The sequence below is a fragment of the Lichenostomus cassidix genome, chromosome 1, assembly GCF_008360975.1.
Source record: "Lichenostomus cassidix isolate B80296 chromosome 1, HeHo_3.0, whole genome shotgun sequence".
Lineage (NCBI taxonomy): Eukaryota > Metazoa > Chordata > Aves > Passeriformes > Meliphagidae > Lichenostomus > Lichenostomus cassidix.
Genome location: NC_139479.1, coordinates 72,102,343 through 72,122,699, shown reverse-complemented (window position 1 = coordinate 72,122,699; position 20,357 = coordinate 72,102,343). Strand labels below are relative to the sequence as shown.

At 37.1% G+C, this 20,357-nt stretch overlaps 1 protein-coding gene across 1 annotated transcript in view; it reads right to left on the bottom strand.

Annotated features, from left to right (window-relative positions):
• Positions 1–769: 769 nt before the first annotated feature.
• The window catches only part of RDX (radixin), a 45,549-nt gene continuing 25,961 nt past the window's right edge, over positions 770–20,357 (bottom strand). The window contains exons 6-15 of the mRNA XM_085063702.1: positions 19,897–19,980; positions 19,306–19,452; positions 17,752–17,848; positions 16,918–17,081; positions 16,171–16,301; positions 13,896–14,056; positions 12,839–12,931; positions 11,744–11,986; positions 10,584–10,744; positions 770–1,469 (exon numbers count right to left, since the gene is read on the bottom strand). Of these exons, the coding sequence (XP_084919828.1) occupies positions 1,433–1,469; positions 10,584–10,744; positions 11,744–11,986; positions 12,839–12,931; positions 13,896–14,056; positions 16,171–16,301; positions 16,918–17,081; positions 17,752–17,848; positions 19,306–19,452; positions 19,897–19,980 (1,318 nt within the window). The 3' untranslated portion in view covers positions 770–1,432. The remainder of the gene's footprint in view (positions 1,470–10,583; positions 10,745–11,743; positions 11,987–12,838; positions 12,932–13,895; positions 14,057–16,170; positions 16,302–16,917; positions 17,082–17,751; positions 17,849–19,305; positions 19,453–19,896; positions 19,981–20,357) is intronic.

The window sequence follows — 20,357 nt, the reverse complement described above, 5'->3', positions numbered from 1 at the left end:
GGTGGTACTGAAGATGTATTTTCACAAAAGGGTCTTACTACCTTTCAGTATTGGTACCTGAAGCAAACAAAGCCTTAAAGAAGGTTGCTCCAAGCAGCAGCTATTGCAGAAACACTTGGTAGACATAAAGCTCATGAAGGCCACTGTGCCTTGGTCCCCTGAGCACCAGGAACATCTCTAGCCCTACCATGGGTCACACAAGGAGAAGGAGGCTGCAGAAGCAGTTTTAAACAATCACTGAAATGTTGAGCAAGCTGGTTCTGAGACCCCAGTGCTGGCCTGTATGTGCAAAGCAGACCCTGAAACTACACAGCTCTGGATTTTTTTCTCTTGGCATCCTAAATGCAAACCGTGTTTTCCAAGGGCCGAGTCAGGGTCTTGCTTCAGCTGGTGGTGTCCTGGTGTGCCAATCAGAGGCAGGGGAGGCTTCCTCCTAGATAGCCCCAGGCTCTGCAGGGCTTTCAGCAGGAGCCTGGCGATGACCCACAGCTCGCCCTATCCACCTACAGGGTGCTAGCTGGGGTTGAGAATAATTCAGGTATCTATCTGTTCAATTAACAGCTTCCTTAATTGCTAGCTGTCTTTTCCTTCGAGAGTAATCCATTCTTTGCAAATAAAGCCTCTCATTGGCTTACCTGGTCACAGCACAAGCTGTTTACCTGGAAACTCCACTTCAGATTGGTGCTACAAAATGAATTAAAACTTCTCAGAGAAGTGAAGGAAAATCACCTAGCATCACTGATCATCAAATGAATAGTGATTCTTCGGATGAATGTTAAAACCCATTTATTCAGGCTTTTGTGCAGGGTGCACAGTCCAACGCAGTTAGGTACACACAGAATGCACATCCTGACAGAGTACAAAAAGGCAAGGAGCAACAGGTGCTTACACTGGGAATGTATGTACAGACATATTAAACTGGGATTTTTACATTAGAAAATTATCTGACACTGTTCAGGTATCATCAAGGCTATTAGAAATTGTGTAGAAAACCAATAAAACTTGGAAAGTATCTACTATTATTTCACTTTACCCAGGCTGGATTTAAGTCAGGCTTCCCACACTACATCACGTGGACAAAGCCTACAGGATGCCCCAAGCACTTTGGAGGGTCACATTACTCTAGCACATCCCATTACAAGTTAAAGATTAACACATTAGTATTATTTCCTGTTTTCCTGGAAAGAACAGCAACTTAAATACTTCAAATAGCTAATTTTCTCCTGGGAAAAGACAATAAAGGAAAGATTTTAGAGACCATGAGAGAATCAAACAGTAATGAAATGTCGTAACAGTACTTCCTGGTCCTTCCAAAAACTCTTCACAGACCAGGCAGCACCTAATTTAAAGCACTGTACACTGTCCAGATTTACAGAAGTGCAATAGCAGGACTTGGCAGACCCCAGGTCTTCTGCTGATCTTTACCTTGCTCCTATCCTAAGGGTTGCAAGAGATCGTACTTTTGTAACCTGCACAGAAAGACACAGAGAGATCAAATAGATTTAGCAAAAGTATACTAAACAGTAGATAGAAATAAGCAGCAACATCATGCGAGCCATAATTCATGCCCTGTAACTATCCCACATTTAATTTCTGACCGAGCTTTTTTCTAAGATGTCAGAACGAGGGAGCATCAGAAACACAGAATTAAGAAACACATGATTCTTGTGGCCAAGGCACCCAGGGACACCCAGAACACATTTTGACAGATTTTCAGCTTGAAGAGGAGGTCCAACTCTCTAAGTACTCTTCTATTTTTGCACAATACCAGTTCAAGTTTTGGTATCAAATTTTAGCATTATAAAGAATCCAACAGAAAATCCACCCAGGGAGTAGTTTTTGAGGACCAATCCACTATTGCAGGTAACACAAACCACATGTGAGTGCAACATAGGTAAGATTGTGTTAAAATTGCTCCCAAAGATGGCTGAAATAAAATGCCTTGTGCACAAATACACCAAATATAGGACATATTTGTAGAACATTCAATCACGGCCAGTATGACTTCAGACATCTTTTCCTTTTAAGACAGCACATGTGCTGTTTGTTGTGTAAGCTCTGGTGTTTTAATTTATTCAGTTTGCTCCCTCGCATGAGCCTTTTGGAGAAAAAGGTGAGGACAGCATAAAGAATCTCTCTGAAATTGACTTCTCTCCTAGAGTTGAAAGCTCTCTGGTGGAAATCTTTACAATGAGTCAAAATTTACTTGAGCGAAGATATACTCAAAATATTTGTATTTTTCATGCTGATTTTTACAAAAAAAATCATTGAAGTGGCTTGAAAATTGCTTTCCTTTTGGAGAATGACTTCCTTAAATATATTTATGAATAGGCAAAAAACCCCAGTATTTTACATTCCACCTTCCTATGTGAACCTTCCTTTGTTGTGAACCTCTCATTCTGATTGTTTTAGAGAAAGAAATGCTTCAGCTGTAAGTAGCAATATATCATAATTCTCTTCAAAAGGAATCAGGAAAAACAGTAAATAACCACACAAATTCTCTTTGTAATTAGTAAGCATGAGGAATGAGCTTACTATTTCAGAAGTAAGAAGCCTTCACGAGCTTTTGTTTTGGTTTTTTTTTACACTTATGAGTGCAGGTACAGCATATAACATGTAGGAACATCAAAATTTTATACCACAGCCTGTTTCCCAGGTAGATCATTTTCTGGCACAGAAAGTCAGCAAGAACTTCCAGGGCTTGAGCATAAGCAAATAAGGCATGTGGTTACAATTGGTGTTGTAAAAGTCTGACAGCAATTCCTGGACAGGGGTGGGGAGAAGAAACAGGTTTCTATCAAGTGAGTGAAACTGTAGGCTAGGAAACCAGTGAAATGTTTGCTGGTACTAAGAGATCCCCAGAAACAACTGGCTTTCACAGGAGGCTCAAATCAAACATGCAGATAAGTAGAATTGATTTTGAGATCAAGAATAAAACTGAACCATATTCACTCTGCCTATTGTGATATTTTTTAAATCATATTTTAAACACAGTTTTAAAAAGTCTCATTTCTAAAATTATTCAAGATCAAAGTTCCTGTAAGTAGCAACTTGGATATTTCACTTTAATACAGCCATTAGCAAGGCCTGATGCCACATGCTGTATTAGAAATCTCCAGTTTAACCATGCTATCTATATTTTTTTTATATGTGCATATACATACATACATATAAATTACCATGTTCAGCTAAACACAAAACTAATTATGATACCTTTCCCTCAGAAAATAGTTTCATCCATTAAGCTCCAGATTGCAAAGCTAATTTCAGTGTCATAAGCGAAACGTAATCTTACAAAATCACTCGAGAGGAAAGAAAAGCATTTTTACTCTTAAACTGGTGGAATAAGCCACAACAGAAGTAATTAAAAGAAATATGACTGAAGAATGATTCAATATTTTCTTCTCCAGTGCTCTCAAAATAATCCAGCAAATGGAAATAAATTAAAAGCTGAATGAATTTTACCAAAGTATTTTTCTACCATGAATTTAGTTTGAGAAGTCCAACTTGCCATATATAGCTCTCTGTGCCCATTTTTCACCTTGAGTCTAAGTAGTCAGCTAGTGCAAGTCTTTTTTTGCTGACTTAAGGCTTAAACTTCCCCTCACAATGTTTTTAAACTAATAATTCTGCAATATCTTCCTTCCCTGCCTTATTTGCATTCTCATTTTGAAACAAAGTTATTTAATTGCATTAAAGCTCTCGATGTAAACTGAAATCTGTTCTTCAGATGAAATAAAAGGCATGACATGTTAGCAAGAAGAAAAAAAAAAAAAAAAAGAAAACAACAAAACAAAGACAAGCCCAAACCAAGCAGCAAAGCAGCAAAGAGAAGTGAGATGTAAGAAGACTGGGAGAAGCATATTTCAAAGGGCCATCCCAAAGCATACAGAAGCCACTGCTAGAAAGAAGCAGAATTCCAGAATTTATTTTTATGGCCCTCTATTAAAATGAACAGAGACAGGTATTTTCCCCCCACACGTGCCACTGTTCCTTAAAGACAGGGCAAGCTGCAGAGCCATGGGATACCTGACTCCTCCTCTCAGGTATCTGTGCTCAGGCTATAGAGGAGTTCAGCTTTTAAAAGTGTGACCTGCAGAGAAGAAGGCCAGACAGGAATATAACAATAAGTAAGTCTTATTTAAGACTCCACAGGAAAAGCCAGCTATTTCATGGTTGGTTTTTTTGGTTTTTTTTTAAATTTATTTTTGCATCCAGGATGCCTGTTGTGCAGAAAGGCAAAGCTGCAGCACCACATGGTTGTGCCTGACAGCTCTGCTGTTTGAGCAGGAATAACCATCCTGCTCCAGTGCTTTCTCCTGCCTAGTCCAGACAGGTAGATGAGCTACATAATGAAACCACAGAATCTCTCTCTCCCCCACATACTCCCTTGTGCATGTGAGCAGGGCTAGGCTCAAAGTTGAACCTTGTGGGTATAAAAAATGAGTCAGATTCTGCATCAATGTATTTGTTTTTTGACATTTTCTCCAGAAAGCTACCAGCAATTATTGACTGGTGAATACAATTATTTATTCTATAAGGTGGCATATGCTGTGCATGTCTGATTAGGGAATATGCAGCTACAGTTAATCCAAAGACTATTCTGAGAAGCAGCAGTAATAGTTCTAAATTTGAAGACGATGAGTTCACTGGCTTTGCTGAAAACAACACTAAGATCCCAAATGCAAAAGAAGAAAGAGCTGTGTTTCCAAATGGTATGGAAAAGTACAACTGGCACTGAGCAGGGAGACAGATGCCTGAAACACTGTTCACAAGAGAAGAGATCCAAGAATTCCAAAGGTGATTTAAACTGAAAAAACACTATCAAGGACAGGAAACAAACAGTGGAGTGCTGATTAATGGCGTGAAGATTTCTTACAATTTTTAGAATTTTTTCTCACGTGCGAACAAGGTTGCCTGAATCTCAAACACTGAATCTGCTCACTCAGATGTAAATGAATTTGTTCCCAGCAATAAAGGCAGCAGCAGGATCGACTCATCTGTGTATTCTGGACGTTATTTCTTAACTTCGCTGAAGATTGAAATGCACTTGGCAGAAAAGTTTTGAGCCTCGGTCCCAGTGCAAATGACTCTCTTTCTGGCAACACAACTGCAATTACCATATTCATAGAGATTATTAATTATTCAGAAGTCCTATTTGAATAAAAGTGTGGCTCATTGATACATTTAAAGAAAACATTTGACACAGTAGTCAACCATTCACTGTAAACTCAGTTTAGTAGAATGTTATTGAAACCATAGATTAAGAAGTTAAATACTGTATCAGGTTTAAAGAAGAAATCAAGGGTGAATAAGAAGTGTGAAAGCTGAGGCCATTGGGAGCTGTGGATACAAGATCCCACGGCACTGAGTGCACGCAGCCGCAGCGCCATGGAGCGATTAGTGTTTCACAGCGGCACTCCTGGTTTCGTGTTGCTGGAACAAGCAGTGGGGCAGCAGAACCCTGCATGTACACAGCTCTTGGCGCTGCAGAAATGTGCTAGGGCAAAATTACCACACTGCAGAGAAAGTTATAACACAGAGGCCAGGCTGGGAGCATGTGGCCTTAAGAACTCCAAGACCTTTTAGCGCTGGGCAGCAGGCTTGCTAAAACCTTTCAGATAATGGCAACTCCTCCTCTGTAAATAAGGTAGCTTAAAAGCAAACAAAGAAAAAAAACACCAACCCAAAAACAAATAAACAGAAAAAGCAATGCAATTGTCCTACCTCTGTGCTTGATCTCTTTTCACCTGATCCACTTATCCAGAGCACAGGAAACATTAACTCTTATGCACATGTGCATTAAGGAATATTTGCACCGACCAGGCAGCCTCCTTTGATGTGCATTTCCATCTCCCCTCGTTTCTTCTGCTGCCTAAAGCCTACTGCTGTGAACAGAAACACTCTTGACATATTATTTACAAAAGCCAATATAAACACCTCATGGAATACCAGCAACTCAAAATGCTCCTTTTCCTGCTGCTCACTTTGTCTTTCCCTAAACTATGAGCTATGTGGGCATAATCTGTCTCTTCCTGAGTCACTGCTCCAAGTATTGTGGTCCCTTCTGAAGAAATTGGATAGCTTGGGGAGAAAGCCTTTTGGGCTTGGTGAGCAAACTTCATTCACATTGAACAAAACATACACATTGGATATGGCAGCAATCTGTTGTGTGGAAGGAAGCAAAAAAAAAAAAAAAAGAAAAAGAAAAGCAAAGTTTGTCTAATTGCACTCCAAAGTGACAGTTTATCAACTCAGACAGTAAAGTGAACACAAGTGACAAACTCCATGAATCAAAATAAAATCAGGTAATTGGCCACAGGACTACACTGAAAAGGAATCCTCCACACAAGTAAAGAATTGAGCCAGTAAGGGATTCTAGCACACATTTGCATTTGGGGTTTCCTCCCCTCTTACAGCACTCTACTGTTACAGCACCTCTTCAGCCCTAAGTTGCCCCTTGCTGCCGACTGGGTCTCCAGACTGGGAAAAGGAGCAGTCAGGCAGAATTCCCATGCCTGCAGACCAACTGTGTGGGGAGGAAAGGCACTGCACTGTGCTGCTTGGGAATGGAGCAGTGAGACATGGCACTTGGCAGGTGCCAATGGCCACCAGCCAGAAGCATTTCCTCAGCCAGCCACCCAGCTGAGCAGCCAGCATGGCATTCCCACCGGGAGGCAGGTATTCTCCACCTCCAAGCACAAACAGCAGAATGTGCTCTGAGGGGGGCAAAAAAAAAATCACTACAGTTTGTATGCAGATACATTGACACTCACTACATTTTCCAAGAAAATCTTATTACCCAGCCAAGATAAATTAAATTTTGTGTGCAAGACAACGTCTATAAAAAAGTGAACTTTGCTCTTTTGTAAGGAAGCTTTCAATTTTATGTTGCTATTTGTACTCAAAGTACATTTACAAACACCAGGATCAATTACCTCATCCCACTGGGATACATCTTCTTTGTTAAAATTGCTGACTCTTGAAATCAACCTGAAGTCTTGGGCAGAACAACTTTTTAGATTATCCACATGTAAACAGACATGGAAAATGCTTGCATTAAAGTTCCTCTTCAAAAACAAAAGGTTTTAACTAATTATTTTTATCTCTATATCTTCTCTAACAATTTAGAAAAAAATATTTGTGGTACTTTTTCTTCAGAAGTTTGAAATACCTCATTTAGAACAAGCCTCATTTTTCCTCAGAGGTGCTCAAAGCCCTGGAGAAGATGTTTTAATTAAAAAGCACAATATCTTCCAAACTGGTACAAGTGACAAAAAACATAGGTTTTGATTTGCAGAAGGGACTACTTCAAGAACAGAGTATCTTGCACAATGACGCATTCTATTTGATTGTAATAGTCTGGCCTGTAAATAGTGGCACTATTTTGCATCCTTTATTCTCCATCTCAAGAGCATATTTTTGAAAAAATAATCTTCCAAAACACTTACCTCCTCTTTCAAATACGTTATTATGAGGCTACATACCTATGCAGAAGCTCTCTAACAAGCGAGAAACCTGATCTAAGGCTTCAGCAGGAAAGGCTCCAACAAGAGGGAAGTACAAAACTAGAAATATGCACATTTACAAGCACCAAGCACATCATTTAATTCCTCACAAGAATTTGGCCCTATGGAGCACCCAAAAGGGTCATGTGCTTGTACTGAGTGCAAGGCCAAACAAATACAAGAGAAAATGGAATGCCACCTGAGGGGAGGTCTAATTTATGTGAGAACACTTCAGCAGATTATTTGTACACCTATTTACACAGGACTGCTCCTGTCTTTTTCAAGTGTATTAGACAGATAAAAAAGCCCAATAACTTGCCATTGTTTGAAAAATATGGCCATGCATGTATTTGACAGCACTGTCCACTATAAGGTGCAGTATCAAAATAACACATCAAGGTTTCTGAATAATTAAGACATTGACCCATTAAACTCAATTTCACTTAACCTGAGGCTAAGCAATGTGTAGGCAGTGATTGAAAGTTCTTACATTACCCACAGAGCTCTTATATGGCCAAACTACTCTCTGCTCTCAAGTGTGCAAATTTGCTGTGATGATTCACATCCTGTTTTGAATCGACAAGCAGCAGTGCTTCCTCCGAACTGTACATGATAATTTCTTACGCAAAATACCATTCTCTAGGGATACAATTTCATAATTTTTTTTATTTCATTCTGACCAGAGTGTGACAACAAGATGATCAAAATTTCTACACTGCCCTAGAAAGAGAGGTTATTGGTGTGTGCTTAGTAAAGCTGTCATAAAAAAAGGCATTAAATAACAACAGTGGACCTCAGAGAAATTAAGTGTATCTCTTTATTGTTAACCAATGAATGTTATCCAAAATAGTAGATGTAATTGTAGCTTAATTGTACAACACAAAACATGATGCTAAAGGAGAAAGCATGTGGAAAATTACTTCACCAAGTAATCATTAAACGTATTCTTAGTATTTCTGCACCAGTAAGTGTTCCCAGCTGCTGGTGACAGCAGCTATTACCACTTTGTTCATTGTGAAAATCTGTATTACAAATGGTTGTTCCTGGTTGTTTAGATTAAAAAAAAAAAAAAAAAAATCACACAGCTTTATAAATGGATCTAATCCATTTAGCCCTACTCTACATGTTGTAGATTTATGAACAACAATCTTGACTGGTGTTTTTTCCAACACTGAAACTGATGGATCAGTGTCAGTGCACACTTTTCAGGGAAAAATGAAAACTCACTGGAAGCACAGTATTTCACCTGCTATGGCAAACTGTTCAAATACTTCAGAAATTTACTTAAGCTTCGGTGTAAGAAGCCTGTGAAACAGAAACTGTTCTTACAACGCACTGCAAGTTGAAACACCAACTTCCACCAAGCAGCATTTTGAAGCATGTGCACAGCAGCTGCACATCAGTCTTTGAGGTCAAGCAGATATGTTTAGCCCCACAAACCAAAAAATATATTAATGTATCTTTATTTAATTTTCATGATGTCACCCCACATAGCCAAGCTTTTACTCCGCAAAATTAAAAAAAAAAAACAAAAAAACTTAGTTGGACTGTTCATAAGAAATTTAAACCTATTGTGCATGAAAAAAAATGTTTAATAAAATGGCAAATTTTAATAGATAAGTGTAAATTCATGAGTGCATAATATCAAACAGAAAAAAAGCTGAACCATCCTCAGAGAAATCTAGGTTCTTCCACTGTAGATATTTACTAGGGTACTCTAACATAAGGAGTAACTGCAGTCCACATTAACTGTAAAGTTATTACTAAAGTTCAATTTCTAAGCAAATTTCTCAAAAAAGCAGGTTTCCTTTTCAAGAGGGAAAGGACTTAATGATCTGATATCAGATATGACAATTACAATACTAGCTTCACTGAAAACTGAAGCTACAAACACTTTTACTTTAATTCTGGGAAGTTTCATTTTGTATTTGAAACCCAAACTGACTGACACACACATTCTACACCCCTCCCAGAATATAGTATACCAGTGACAGGTTACAGCTTTAAAACACACCAGACGCTTTTACAATTTAAATTCAACAGAAGGCAGTTAGACAGTATTTAGCACTATAAATCCATCATAAAGTAAAATAAAATCTTAGGAGTAAGGGCTCCTAGCAATCTGTGCTATCACTGTGTAGTGATAGTCAATTTAAACTATTTTTTTCATGGTGTTTGAAGGACCAGTCATCATGTACATAGTAGTGAGGTAGGATACTGTCCCCTCCCTGGGACTGATGTTTTCATATGCTCCCTTGCCAGAAAGGTCCAGGTCTCCCTACTGCAAATAAAATAATCACAAGCAAATAGCACATTTAGCTTTATTTTTTTTTCCTCTTTGCTGCATTAGAACATTTTGCACATCTAAAAGAATCAGCTAGGAAAAGCAATACTTACTCAAGCCTATCAGCAGCCATGTGCTGCTCACAGGTAGTGTTCCATTTAAAAATATTTCCTGGAACTACCACCTGCCATCCAGACCTTTGTGAACAGGTAGGCAAAGAAAACCATCAATGATGACAGGACATGAAACACCAAGGAATTTCACTTGGGAGAAAAAAAAACAAAAAACAAACACAAAAACCCCCAAAACAAAACAAGAAAAAAACAACCAAAACTGAAAGTGAGCAATATCAAACTATTAATGGAGTAGCTACATTGAAAACTGATTTCAAACTTCATAGTGAAATAGTACCTATCCAGTTTAGGTTCAGTTCCATTCTTCTTTCTATTTCTTAATATTTAAGCAATATATACACTTGTCAGTTATTATATACTCACATGTTTCCAAAGGGAACAAAAACACAACCCAACAAACAATGAAACTGAAAACACAATGGGGAAAAACCTGCTATTAACCTCCACACCCTCCCCCCACCCAAAACCTAGGGTTAACAGACTGCCTTACTGTTGAATAGCTTCCCCTAAATTTGTCTTCTAGTCACTGTAGTCAACCTGGTATTAAGTGCTTTGGCAAAGTGGGGTGCAATCCATCAAATCTGCAAAGGCCTGCTTTTTTTCTCTGTTGGTGGTTCAGCTTTACGAGGAACATATATGCAAAATACCAGCTCTCACATTGCTTCAAACTCATCAATACGCTGCTTTGTATTGCCTTGTCGGATTTGCCGGAGAGTCTTGTACTTATCGCGGCCTGCTTTAACATTCTCAGCATGAAGGACATCATTTTGTGTTTTCTTGGTTTCATCTCTGGCTTGAGCCAACTCTGAACTTAAAGCCTGTTGAATAAAATATTTGCATTTAAGTGCTTTGACTAATCCTTTAGCGATTCTGGAGTTTCTGAAAACAGCTATTGTGCAATCTGGATAAGAATTTCTTGAATGCCAATCTATGAAGTGCTTGCTGTACTGCTCAAGTTGTGAGGTCTATCAGAAGAAATGCAGAAGGAAAGATAAGGAGAGCATAGGATTCCTTCCTTACATAAGTAAGTGTAAGCATCAAACTATAATAACAAAACAGCCTCATACACCATAAAATCCAAGACAAAAGGGACCAGCAGGGTAAAGCAGGAAAATCACCTTATTTTTCAAATTTTCCTTGACTATAGACTTTATCTCGCTGATGCTGTTCAGCGACTGACCAAGCAAGAACACAACACATACACAACATCAAGATAATGCTGCCAGACAAAGTAGCAGCTTTTCATTTCTTCTGTTTTCTTCCCAAATAAAAATTTCATAACCAGGAAAAGGGTTACCACTAACATAGATTATACTTCAGGGCATAAGATTTAAGTCTGGGAGGGATTTTCAGTTTCAGAGAAATAAGAGTAATTCAAAATGGGAGTAATTGAGTTTTTGCATTTACAACACCTGTGAGTGACCACAAACAAACACAAATACTACTAAGCAAGCATCTGTTCATATCTCTTACTGAGTTTTGGTATTGAAAAAGGAAAGCATTATGTTTTAGCATCCAGTGTCCTGGAAATTATAATTATTAGAAACATTTACTGGCCAATGCAACAGCATGCTTACACTTTTAAGCTGTAAAGCACAATCTTACATCCACACTTTTAAGCTATAAAGGACAATCTTTCCGTATATTCCACTGCTAGAACACTTTGAACAATACTGGTTGGTAAATTAGTAATAAACCTAATAAATGATAAAAAGTCTGTTTCCTTGGCAGACCATAACATCAGTGAAATTGCTGGCAAAAAAAGAATGAAAACCCAAAGCCTGAATTATGTTGATACAACTATGAATCTTCATTACCTGGAGCTGTTTCTTAACACGTTCATTTTTCTGTGTTTCTGTTACCCGTTCTTCCTCACTCCTGTGATTCATGACACCATCAGAAGACAGTTCTGCACTGGCTTCAGCATTGTTCTCATCATGTTCATCGTGTTCATTCTCTGTTGGAGGAATAACTGGTGGGGGTGGAGGTGGAGGAGGAGCAGACATCACAGATTTCAGTTCTTCTTTGGTCTTTTCCAAGTCCTCTTGGGCGGCAAAAGCCTAAATACAGTAAACAGTACTTAGCATCATTTTAAATTATTTATCTAGAGTAAGAAAAACAAAAAATAAACATTTGAGATGTTCTCAGACACATGGAAACTATCCTTTGTAACAGACATGACTAGCTTATACAGTGAAAATTGTCAAATAGAGATACACAGTAAAAACCAGATATGGCTCAAAATAAGCTGTACTGGAGTCCAGCTATTTCCAGCAGTAGACAAAAGAACAATGAAAGAATAGGGCAATCATACTGATTGTTTTACTTTCCATGCCTCCTGCAATTTAAGGCACAGGGATTTTCTGTATCATAGGTGACATCTTCAAATTTCATACTTAACCAGAATTTATGAAAATTTGTTCAAACCCTTTTGGAACCCATGCACACAGTAAGTATTTACATTCCATAGCTGATTATAGATTTTATTAAGAAATACTATTCTGCTTTAAATTTTTGCCGAGCTGCATTTCATGTGCCTTTGCTAACTGTTTTGGGTTCATCTCTCCAACAAAACTCATGATTTTATACACCTCCCTCTTGAGGTGTTTTCTTCTCTAACACAAAGCTCCAATCTATTTCATCATCATACAAAAGGAAGCCATTTCTAATCTTTGACCATACCTTTGTGATGAGAATTTCCCCCCCTTCATGACTACGTAGTATCAATAAATGAGTTAAACAGAAGCATAGGCTGGCTTCAGCAGACTGAAGGACAAAAACCTTTAAGAAAGACTTTTCTAAAGCCTAAGGGAAAGAGAGAGATTTGACCCCATGGACTTCCAGTGAGATTTCCGCACTGATCTCCCTTAGCGTCTTTGAAGTTCTGACTTCACACAGCATGGGCTCATTACTTTGTGCTGCCATTCTGAAGCTTCCTCTTCTTTCTTTTTCTTGGCCTCCTCTAGAAGAGCAATCTTGGCTGTGAATTCAGCAATTTCTGCTGCCTGAAACAAACAAAAGAACAAAGTAGAAGTTTTAATTTGGTATCATTGAGGTTTTGCAGTGGAAGAAAGCAGAGCCTTCGCTATGATCCAGCTTGAAAATACTAAGTTACCGTCCATCACTTCTCTGTGAAAAATGGAAATTTTAAGCATACATGACAGGAGGAACACATCAGAATACTCTTCCATAATGGAAATAAGTCCAGAAAAAAAAAATTGTCTTTTGCACTTCCAAAGCCTGCTGGGAAACAGAAAGCTGTAGCTACAAACTAGCATTTCAGGCTGTTTCAGTCTAATACAACTTTAATGGTCCTACCATTAAGATTATGATTCTGGATCATAATCTCAATACTATTAAGCTAAATCTTGCCATCAGAATTGTGTGCTAAGTTTACAGAAGCTCAAAAGCTAATTTATAGTTGAGAAATAATTTCTTCTACTATTTTCATCCCTTTCTTGATTATTATGCACAAATCTTTAATTAGAAGTAGCCTAACACAGAATGTGAGAAGACACTGCAAACACTGGAAATGGGAGGGGAAAAGCAACAACAAAAATACCCAACCCCAGCAAACCACAGCGTCACCAATTCCCCATCACCATTATCAAGCTTCAGAACAGATCTGCCTCAGAGAACAGGCTTCCCAGTGGACTGCAGAAGGAAGCTACTCTTGTTCTCAGCTGAACAAGCTTGACACCATTAGAAAGAGAATGTAGTGAGCACTGTCAGTCTGAAAGGTGGTGGTCTTCTTTTAACTTCCTACAGATCCAGTTTTATTTTTGTCTTGCAAAGTAGTGGCAAGTCTAATGCAGTTTTCTAAAACAGTTCCCACAACCATCTGTAACAGTATCTCATGTACTTTTATGTTTCAATGTACTTCATTTGACATAAACAAGAATAAAAGCTCAATTTTCAACTCTTTTTCAATTTTAACCCTATTTTGAGGAAAAAAATAAAGTTTCTTACTAGCTGTTCCTGGTTCTTCATTTGATCAGCTGCCTGCTTGGCTAGAGCAGCTTTGGCTACTTCAGCTGCTCGACGCTCTTTTTCCAGGCGTTCTGCTTCCTCTTTTGCACGCTTCCGTTCTTGATCCAGTTCCAGAGCTCTTCTAGTCTGTTCTTCTAGCTCTGCCAAGAGGAAAGTTTGCAGACAAGGTATCACTACCTAGCTCTTCCTCATATGTATCACAGATACCAACTGTAATATGCTCAAAGTAACCAAGAACACTAACCAAGATTTACAAGACTGCTTTGAGGTAAGAAAAGTTGTTTAGCACATTACCCAGTGCTCTGTTCCATGTCTGATTTCCCCCCCACTTTAAGACATTCTTAGGATATACTTCATCTCACCTGACAGTTTTGACAGCCCAGTGTTTCAGAAAACTGTCACCCAATGATAAAACTGAACACCCAAACACACGTACATATACATGCACATGCTCCCACTATGAGGATACTTAAAGTACATTAAATCACTCTCTTAAGGAAAGCAAGAAAACTCTTCTTCTTGATGGAAATGCATGACATTCCTTAATTTCAGCTGAAAATTTAGGCAGGTGTCTCCAGTAAAATGACCTAAGACCAACTGGAAGGGTCAGAAAAATTCTCTTAGAGGAGGAAAATTTTAAATCAAGGGAGAGATAATAGTTGTCTAGCTGCCTGCATAGCAAAATAGTGAAATCTAAAGGGCTGAACCCTTAGTGAAACAGGAAGAAGTAATAATCTACCAGTATTGCAAGGTAAAGTTTATACAGACAAGACATAATCCTCCCCTGATGTGAAAAATTAAGTGACTATGAAAAAAGCCTTTCTTAAGACTCTTTGCTGGTTCTAATGATAAAATTTCTGCTATGTTCTTGGCTAGGCGCAAGAGGCTAGCCAAGTGTCAGAGACTCCTTCACCAGAAACTAAACAACTACTCATTTTTTCCAACAATCCATTTGCCTTCACCATAAGCTTTAATACTACACAAGCACCTTCCCAGGTATGCTGACACATGCTTCATCTTTGCACTTCTAGTTTTAAGTAGGTCTCATGTAACCATTATTCTTTAGTTGGTTTCCCAGGCCTACTACTACTTCAGTTATAAAATTAAATGAACAGCATCACAAGTATGTGGGGTTCTACAAATGCAATACCTAGAAATTAAATAAAACACAAAATTATTTAAAAACACTACTCAAATCCTCCCATGAAGGTGAAGAACACAAAACTAACCCAGACACCACTTATATAAAAACTTTTCCATGTGTAAATAGAAGGCTAAAAAGACCAGCAACACATGAACATTATGTATCGCATGAGAAATTAGGCTACACTGCTCACAAGTTACGAGAAAATGTGTATTGTCAAACCTCCAGAATCACCCTGACACTGGTTTGTCCTGGGCCAAATAGCTCTCCCTAAACAATTCCATGGCACAGTTAGTGTGTTACCTGTCTGGATGTGTCCAACCTGTTCTGCACTGAAAGACTGAAAAATGCAGGGGTAGAGCTGGAGAGCAGAACCAGGCATATGTAACTTATTTGCATAGAGTTAATCAGTGATTCTCTCTATCACGCTTGAAGCCAACAGTTAGGAAAAGAAAGGAGCAACAAAACTTTTATGAATGTGAACCAAACCTGAAGTAGGAAAAAAATAAAGAAGAACATGGAGAGGAGGGACTGGGAAATTGTGGAGGCAGGGAGTCTATACAGTGATAAAACTCAAAGAATCGTGACTGGGGAAACTACATGTTTTGTCACTAACACCTGACAAGACTTTAATTTTCAATTTCTCAACTCTTACAAGGGTATAGGAAAGAAGGAACAAGGAATTTCCAAATTAAAAGCTAAATTCAACAAAATCTTAGAGAAAGTACTTTGAATCTTCCCCTCTCATTTCCCTGTCCCTCCAACTCCAGGTTTTCAGCTTTAGGCATTTCAGATAATTCTGAGTTGAACTGTGTAAGCATTAATTTTCTTTTTACTAAATCAAAACTTTTGCTACATTACAAATTGGTTTTATATTAAAAATATACACAGAAACATGTGCACACCATTGTTTAAACACTGAAAGAGAATATCTCTTATATCTAATAAAACATCACTAAATTCTTGCCACTCTTAGTAAAATAAATGTAAACCCCCCCCACTCCCCAAAGTAACAAAACACACCAATATACAAAGAGAATTGTGGAACTGAACTACCCAACTAAACTAAACACTGTCACCAGATTTAAGAAATCTATGATCTAATCTCACCTTTTTGAGCTTTCATTGTTTGCTCCTCAATTTGTCTTAAGCGTTCCATTAATTCCTCCTTTTCCCGCTCTATTCTTTCCTTTTCCTTTTCTGCTATCTCCCTTTTTTTCTTCTCATTTTCTAATTGTGCCCTGAAAAAAAAACAGTAAAAGGATTTTTTTACCCTACAATATATTAAATGCTACTCTTTGGATGCTGATAGCAAATTTTTCCGTTTACTCAGCTAGCAGGGAAGCACAATTTCAAATGCTTCTAATTCAGTTTCTGCTTCAAAATACTGTAGAGAAAAATAATTTATGAACAGAACTGATAATCAACCTTGGTTACGGTTCAACCAAGTAAATCCACAATTTTATCTTCATTTTAGGCATGATATTTCACCTCAGCTAGAAATGGCAACAGTATTTTTTAAATACACAGAAGGTAAGCCAGGACATTTTTCACTGAATTTGCTTTAAGGGTTCACCTGTAGAGTATAAAATTCCCTAAGAATTAAGCAACAGAGAGGTAAGACTTTCACCAAATACATAAGGGGGAAGAAGGGTACAGCTTCTATTACTGTGCTGAAAGCTCTAAAAAGATACGTTTTTCTATTAAGACAGGTGAGCCACACCAATCCACAAACCTGCTTAAATAGTGCAGAAAGAAAAGCAGTTCTCTCTTTTCTACAATTCTAAGATATATGATATTCTATGACTTCTTAAAAAGGTAGAATTTTTTTCTGTTTCATGGAAGTTTGTTAATTACCTTTCCAATTGTTTCTGATGTTTCTCTTCTCTAGCTTGGGCCTTCATCTGTTGCACTTCAATTGTATCAGGTTTCCTCCGTCTCATGTACAATTCATGATTTCCCATACACAGTGCCAAAATTCGCTTGTTAATTCTCAGACGGGGTGCATAAAAAACAAAATCCTAGCAAAAAATAATTGCAGTGTATCCATAATTCTAAAACAAATACATTTATGACAAGATTCAAAGTATTGCTGCATTCTTGCATTGGTTAAATGAAAATTTACAAATTTTGTAAAAACTTAAAAAAATTCAAATTTTGACATTTTGAGCAAGTGAACACCATAATCCATAAATCCAATCGTTGTTACAAATTTGTAAGATAAACTTAAAATTACACCTGGAATACTCCAGAAGTCAGCTGGTTTATATAAAATTATTTAAAATTCCAAAAACGTAAGACTATTCTCTACTCCATTCTGAAGACAGTTGACCTAGAAAATCTCATTAAATGAGACTGCTGCTGTAATTAAAAAAAAAAAATAAAAAGGAGAAGGGAGGAAGAGGGAAGAGGCAGAGAATCCTCTTATAACTCTTATGCTGTCTTTTCAACACACCATAAAGTATTAGTTGACTTAAAATCCCCAGCAATTTAGGAGTATCAAACAGAATGAAAAGAAGGAAAATAAATATCCTATATTTCAAAATCAACATTTCCTTTTGATTATTCGCTATTCTATAGGTGAAAATAATAAATGTCACAAATATTCATTCATGCCTTAAGGTTAAAGCAAGTTCCTGCAGGCTGAAATCTCTTCATATACCATGGGATACTACTCTACACACTACTTACAGGGGCTTTTTTGTCAATTGGCTTTATGACAAATTTTTTGTCGTTAAAAGAGATGTTTCTTATTTCGCTCCAAGGAAAACCAATCTTGGGTGTTAGCCTTCAAAGAGAAAAAGTTCTCATTAGAAGCAGCAAGGATGTGCACTTTATATATAAATGTATTCAATAAGGCTTATGTCTGCACCATTTTCACTATCATATTTAGTTACATGTAGAATATTACATTTACAACATTATGTTTTCATGTAAACATTAAAAACATTTAAAGCACATTTTAGTACATTTTTCTTTTTACAAATATTCCATCAAATGAAATAAATTTTAATGAATGACATGGCATTGTAATAAAAGGAATTTTGATTTATGACTTATTCTACTACTATTACCTCGATGCTTAACATCACAATCATGTACTCATTCTTCATACAGTATTGGTAATTTTATTTTCAGTGAAAAGAGTAACTATTTAAATTTGAGAAATTCACATTTCAAATACTGAAATTAAAGTAGCTTTCAGCCATGCTGTACTTCTGTTTAGCTCAGATTTAAGATGTGCTCTTACATTTTCAGAATTCAAGCTAAATTTTGCTTGCATCTTAAGAAAAACAAATTAAGTTTAGAAATTGTTACAACGTTATGCATCAACTGCATAACACTAAATATTTTTCTCTGTCAGCAGAGAATATTTTTTCAATTAATATTATTCTGATTATAAACATCAGAATATATTTCAAGTTTTAATTGCTAACTATTAGGAGTTAGGAAACACCAAAAATTGCCTCACAGCTCAATCTGATCTGAGCATTTTGAATATTTCTTTCTTGCAGGAGCTATATTGCCATCTAATGGCAATTAACACTTACAGAATTTTGTTAGAGTATATACATCTAAAGTTGACTGCTCCCACGTGGAGTTGGACACATCATGTTTAACTTCCAATCACAATGAACAGATTATTGACATCAGATACTACTAAAAAGTGCTTGTAAAGAAAAAAGAGTAAGTCTGTTGCTCAATTTCCAAATTTATCATACTTCCTACATTTCAGCTTTATCCCTCTTCAAGTAGAACAGATTATTTAATCTCTTTATCAGGACACAAGACTGAACTATTTTCCTTGATGTATAAATGGTTTCACTTTTAAATACCAAAGTTTTTCATGCTCTAACATCTATAATCGTTGTCATGGCTCTTACAAATGTTTCTCATTAAATACATTGCTCAGCTTTAAAATGTCCTTTTCGTCCCAACTGAAGGTAATGTCTTGAGTGAAAGGTACAGCAAGAAACCATATGAAGATGGTCTAGCTGTAGTAATCCACATGAAGCAAGGTAAATTTAAACTTCCCTAGAATTGCTCTTCCTTTCCCTTCTTTTGCATCCCTAATCTTTAAAATTCAAATATTCGGGATGTTAACATCTCTCTTTTGCTATCTCTTACAAAGATTAGAAGAACCTGTTTTTCTAGATCTTACTGAACACACAGTAAGGTTGGGATTGTACAATCTCAGATGGTATCTCCTAGGACAGAACTGCAAAATGAGTATTACCCACTTACTTATCATCGTGCTCATAAATATTCAGGCCCAAAGCATCAACTCCTAGCCACAATTCAGTTCCTTTTTTATTCTTTATTTCAAAATAGTTCACTCCATACATTTCCAAGTCTTGTGCTATCTTAAGGTATTCCATCATAGAATCTTCCCTGATGAAAGAAGAAAAATTGGTAGAGTTTAGACAACAAATCATAAGTACATTGTAAGAATAAGGGAACTGCAGAATAAACAGTTAGGGTAAAACTCAGTTATGAAATCTCTCTTTGAAATAGTTTGACTCAGATACTTTTGAGAGCTCTACACCCTAATATCCAAGTAGAGTCCAATCCCCAGACCTTGTCTTTCTGCCCCTTGAGTTAAGGAAATTCTAAATGTATTTTAGAGGCAAGCAACTGTGGACAAAGGCAGCTGACAGCCTTACCAGAAATCATGTAGGTAAACCAATAACCTAACTGGAAACTCAACTCACATGGAAGTCTTTCATAACTACCTACCCTAGTCAGAATAAAAGAAAGAAATTTTCCAAACAAATACCTCCAAAATACATCGTAATAATAATGAAAGGCATCATGAACATTTTTTTACATAATTACCTTAACATTCCTCTGTGCTCTTCATGCCAGTTCTGTATTCTTTCTTCCCACTGTTCTTTTGTCAGTTTGTGCTGTTCTAACACACTGTGAATAGAAATTGTTGCTATAAATGACACTGATAACAAATTTAACCTCTTTTGTTACACAGCACAACATTGGCTTAAATTAAATAAACTCAAAGATGCCTTCCTATACAATGCTCACATTTTCAACACAGACATAAAACCTTGTATTTCAACAGATTCACTTCTAAAATAGTGTGAAAGTCACTTCTTTTTTCCTCATATTCTATATTCTTTGTAATATAAAAGTCACGTCATTGCATACTTCAACTTTCAGTTAAGTCATAAAATGTAATGTTTGGAACACCTGAAAATGCACACCTATTGAATCCTCTGGCAACAATGCTGCAAATTTATCCCCAGGTGTGCGTGGTTTTTGGGTTTTTTGTTTATTTTTTG